At 42.6% G+C, this 5150-nt stretch overlaps 1 protein-coding gene across 1 annotated transcript; it reads right to left on the minus strand.

Annotated features, from left to right (window-relative positions):
- Positions 1–2245: 2245 nt before the first annotated feature.
- LOC108317568 (NADH dehydrogenase [ubiquinone] 1 alpha subcomplex subunit 5-like) lies at positions 2246–3101 on the minus strand. The gene has a single exon (XM_017548178.2). The coding sequence runs from the start codon at positions 3099–3101 to the stop codon at positions 2817–2819; it is 285 nt and encodes a 94-aa protein (XP_017403667.1). The 3' UTR covers positions 2246–2816.
- Positions 3102–5150: the final 2049 nt, after the last annotated feature.

Raw genomic sequence — 5150 nt, forward strand, 5'->3', positions numbered from 1 at the left:
TACTTTCTAATTTTTTTTTTTGATACAGGGTTTTACCATGTTGGTCAGGCTGGTCTCAAACTCCCAACCTCAGGTGATCCACCCTTCTCAGCCTCCCAAAGTGCTGAGATTACAAGCATGAGCCACCACGCCCAGCCTCAATTTATATGAACTTTTAAAAATTGCTGTTAGGGGCTGGGTGCGGTGGCTCATACCTGTAATCCCAGCACTTTGGGAGGCCGAGGCGGGTGGATCACAAGGTCAGGAATTCAAAACCAGCCTGGCCAATATGGTGAAACCTGGTATCTACTAAAAATACAAAAATTAACTAGGCATGGCGGCGCACACCTGTAATCCCAGCTACTCGGGAGGCTGCGGCAAGAGAATCACTTAAACCAGGACCCAGGGGGTGGATGTTGCAGTGAGTGAGATTGTGCCACTGTACTCCAGCCTGGGCAACATAGTGAGACTCTGAAGCGGAAAAAAAAATGGTTGTTAGGTATTTAGACACAAATACTTAAGTTGTAGATATTGGAACTAGCTACATAATAAATGGAATGTAGTTAGGGAGGTAGTTCTTTTGGTCTAGGTGCACCTTGAAAATATGACTGAGATACCATGGGCACGTGTAATGAAAAGGTTTGGGACCGTAGAGTGTAAAACAGTAAGTAGGACTCTATCCTCCTGTCAGTAAAAAAATATGCTTCCCAGTAAGCCGAGAGAGGTCTCAAAGGTTCCAGAAACACAGAATGTGGAGTTCTAAATGTCAGGCGGGCACAGTGGCTCATGCTTGTAATCACAGCACTTTGGGAGGCTGAGGCAGGCAGATCACAGGGTCAGGAGTTTGAGACCAGCCTGACCAACATGGTGAAACCCTATCTCTACTAAAAATACAAAAATTAGCCGAGCGTGATGGTGGCTGTAATCCTAGCTACTCAGGAGGCTGAGGCAAGAGAATCGCTTGGACCTGGGAGGCGGAGGTTGCTGTGAGCTGAGATCGCGCCACTGCACTCCAGCCTGGGTAACAGAGCGAGACTCCATCCCCCCCAAAAAAATAAATAAATAAACAAATAAAAATAAAATAAATGTCTTTTTCTAGAGCTTTGTGTCTCAGCCACAATTCTGGAACACTCACACACACACAAAACACCTGCATGAAACATGTACATTTATTCAAAGTACAGAAATGAAATAATCAACAGGCCTGGCGCGGTGGCTCACACCTGTAATCCCAGCACTTTGGGAGGCGGAGGTGGACACATCACCTGAGGTCAGGAGTTCGAGATCAGCTTGGCTAACAAGGTGAAACCTCGTCTCTCCTAAAGCTGCAACAGTTAGCTGGGCATGGGGACGGGTGCCTGTAATCCCAGCTACTCGGGAGGCTGAGGCAGGAGAATCCCTTGAAACCTGAAGGTGGAGGTTGCAATGAGCCAAGATTGTGCCATTGCACTTCAGCCTGGGCAACAGAGAGAGACTCTGTCTCAAGAAAAAAAAAAAAAAGATTAAAATAAAGATAACACTTGCCCCTCCACGGAGGCAACCACATACACCTAAGTCCTTCGTACTTAATCAATTTAATCTGGTATGATGCAGGTGCTATTATTGTTCTTTCTTTAGAGATGAGGACACTGAAGTGCGGAGAGACCAAGTACCTGCTCCAATTCATTCAGACAGAGGCGGCTTCAGGGGTTGAGCTCTTAAACCTACTTTATATTACCTTTGTGCAGAGTTTAGATGCTATCTTTATCTTTTTAAAAAAATTTTATTTTTGTTTAACCTTAAGCTTGCCAACTTCTTTCCCTGAACAGCATTTGTCTTGTTTTTATACCCACCTACACTTATATTAGAAACGTGCTGCAAACTACTTAGTGATTGCACTTTGAATTTATAGTCGTATGACTAAGATGTTTTGAATACAAGCCTACACATATGCCAGATATACATTTCAGGAACTCTTAATGTCTCTTCTTTTACAGAAGTTCTACCTCTATCCTGATGTAATTAGGTTGATTAAGAAAATTAAAAGGCTATGGGCCCGAAAACTAACTTACACAAATACAACTAAAGGAAAAGTTTTTCCAAGTACCACTAATATTTCTTTCAAGTACCAAGTCAATTTCTTCAACTGTACAATGTATTATAATTTGATGGTTTTCAAATATAATATAGTAACAACAAAATGTAATAAAATTAAGACTATAAGAAAACAGAGTAAATGATATAATTCAAATAGTGACTAAAACAAAATGGCATATTGGATTTTCTAATCAATATATAACTATATATTTAAATTTTACTTTACATCCGTAAGATCACAGTTAAGGAGGTTAACCATAATTTCAAATTTTATTACCAGTCATTGGTGCAATTTTATCACATTTGAAAATATCACTCTTATTTTTTACCTCAAACAGTGATCTATAAATTTGTTTAGACCATAATAATTAAGGACCTTTTCTTTTCTTCTTCAGAATAATTTTTAAAAATGAATGATATATTGAACATACTACTAAAGAAACTTTACTTTTTGATTATGGCCTCTACATTGAAGATCTGTAGGAATTGAAGATCTGTAGGAATTTTTCTAATTAATTCTCAAATCTTCCCATGACATCTCTGTTCATAGAAATATCATCTTTGAAATAATTTGTGTGACTACTTTACAAATCAAAAATGGATTCACATAACCGAATTATCATAATCACTAATTTTAACAGTTTCCTAGATATTTTCTATATCAGTTTTCTTGATTATGTCAATAATATGAACACGTTCTTAATGGAACAGAATACTTAATTACATCAGTTTCCCATCAACCCACCAAAATCACTTAATAATTACATTGGCCATTTCCACTGATTGGCAGGAGGCTCTTCCACTACTGGCTCCCATGTTTTCCACGGCACCATTTTTCTTGCCAGACTTAGTTCATGTTCAGCTGCTTTAACCATAGCCAGCTTCTCATTTATAATCTGTTCTGTATATTTTCTATATGCTGCATTTTTAGGGATATCCTCAAGACCATCAAGAATCTTTGTGTACAGTATTCTTAGCCTCTCGTGTGGAGTACTGCACACAGCCAATCCTACAAGGCCAGTGGTCTTCTTCAGCACACCCACCATGACGGCCACTATCTTTATCTTTTTATTTTTGGAGACAGTCTTCCTCTGCGGCCCAGGCTGGAGTGCAGTGGCACGATCTTAGCTCACTACAGCCTCTGCCTCCCAGGTTCAAGTCATTCTCCTGCCTCAGCCTCCTAAGTAGCGGGGACTACAGGCATGCACCACCATGCCCTACTAATTTTTGTATTTTTAGTAGAGACAGGGTTTCACCATGTGGGACAGGCTGGTCTTGAACCCCTGACCTCAGGTGATCTGCCTACCTTGGCCTACCGAAGTGCTAGGATTATAGATTTCAGCCACCATGCCCAGGCTGTCTTTATTTTTTAAAATCTTTGTGTATTTAGAGTCAGCGTCTCACTCTGTCACCAAGGCTAGAGCACAGTGGCAGGATCCTAGCTCACTGCAGCCTCAGTCTCCTGGGTTCAAGCCATCCTTCCACCTGAGCCTCCCATATAGCTGGGGCTATAGGTGCAAGCCACTGTGCCCAGGTTATCTTTAAAAAATGTCAATTTGAGACCAGGTGCGGTGGCTCATGCCTGTAATCCCAGCACTTTGGAAGGCCAAGGCAGGTGAATCACCTGAAGTCAGGAGTTTCAGAAGAGCCTGGCCAACATGGTGAAACCCCATCTCTACTAAAAATACAAAACTTAAGCTGGCCATGGTGGTGTGCACCCGTAATCCCAGCTACTTGGTGAGGCTGAGGCAGGAGAATCGGTTGAACCCAGGAGGCAGAGGTTGCAGTGAGCCGAGATCATGCCACTGCACTGCAGCCTGGGCAACAAGAATGAAACTCCATCTCAGGGAAAAAAAAAAGGTGAAAAAACAGCCGGACACATGGCTCACGCCTGTAATCTCAGCACTCTGGGAGGCCAAGGCAGGCAGATCACCTGAGGTCAGGAGTTTGAGACCAGACTGGCCAACCTGGCAACACCTCATCTCTACCAAAAATACAAAAATTAGCTGGGTGTGGTGGGATGAGGCTGTGATTCCAGCTACTCAGGAGGCTGAGGCAGGAGAATTTCTTGACCCTGGGAGGCAGAAGTTACAGGGAGCCGAAATTGCACCACTGCACTCCAGCCTGGGTGACAGAGCAAGACTCTATCTCAAAATAAATAAATAAATAGTTTAAAAAACTATAGATGCTGGCGAGGTTGTGGAGGGAAAAAAAAAAAAAAACACTTTTACACTATTGGTGGGAGTTTAAATTACTTTGACCATTGTGGAGGACAGTGTGGTGATTCTTCAAAGATCTAGAGGCAGAAATACCATTTGACCCAGCAATCCCATTACTGGGTATATACCCAAAAGAATATAAATCATTCTATTATAAAGATAAATGCATGGGCTATGCACAGTGACTCATGCCGGTAATCCCAGCACTTTGGGAGGCCATGGTGGGCAGATAATGAGGTCAGGAGTTCGAGACCACCCTGGTCAACATGGTGAAACCCTGTCTCTACTAAAAATACAAAAATTAGCTGGGTGTGGTGGTGCACACCTGTAATCCCAGCTGCTGGGGAGGCTGAGGCAGGAGAATGGCTTGAACCCAGAATGAGGAGGTTGCGGTGAGCTGAGATCATCATGCCACTGCACTTTAGCCTGCGTGACAAGCAAGGCTCCAACTCAAAAAAAAAAAAAAAATGCGTAAGTATGTTCATTGCAGCACTATTTGCGATAACAAAGACGAATCAACCCAAATGCCCATCAGTGATAGACTGGATGAAGAGAATGTGGTACATAGACGCCATGGAATACTATGCAGCTGTAAAAAGGAATGAGATCATATCTTTACAGGGACATGGATGGAGCTGGAAGCCATTATCCTCAGCAAACTAATGCAGGAACAGAAAACCAAACACCACATGTTTTTGCTTGCAAGTGGGAGCTGAATGATGAGAACACATGGACACATGGATGGGAATAACATACACTGGGGCCTGTTGGTGGGGAGAGGGCAGAGCATCAGGAAGAACAGCTAATTAATGCCAGGCTTAATACCTAGGTGATGGGGTGATCTGTGCAGCAGACCACCATGGCACGGGTTTACCT

Source organism: Cebus imitator, unplaced genomic scaffold (assembly GCF_001604975.1).
Source record: "Cebus imitator isolate Cc_AM_T3 unplaced genomic scaffold, Cebus_imitator-1.0 Scaffold204, whole genome shotgun sequence".
NCBI lineage: Eukaryota > Metazoa > Chordata > Mammalia > Primates > Cebidae > Cebus > Cebus imitator.

Coding starts and splice junctions, on each gene's coding strand:
- LOC108317568 (XM_017548178.2), bottom strand. CDS start 3,101: ATGGTGGGTGTGCTGAAGAAGACCACTGGCCTTGTAGGATTGGCTGTG.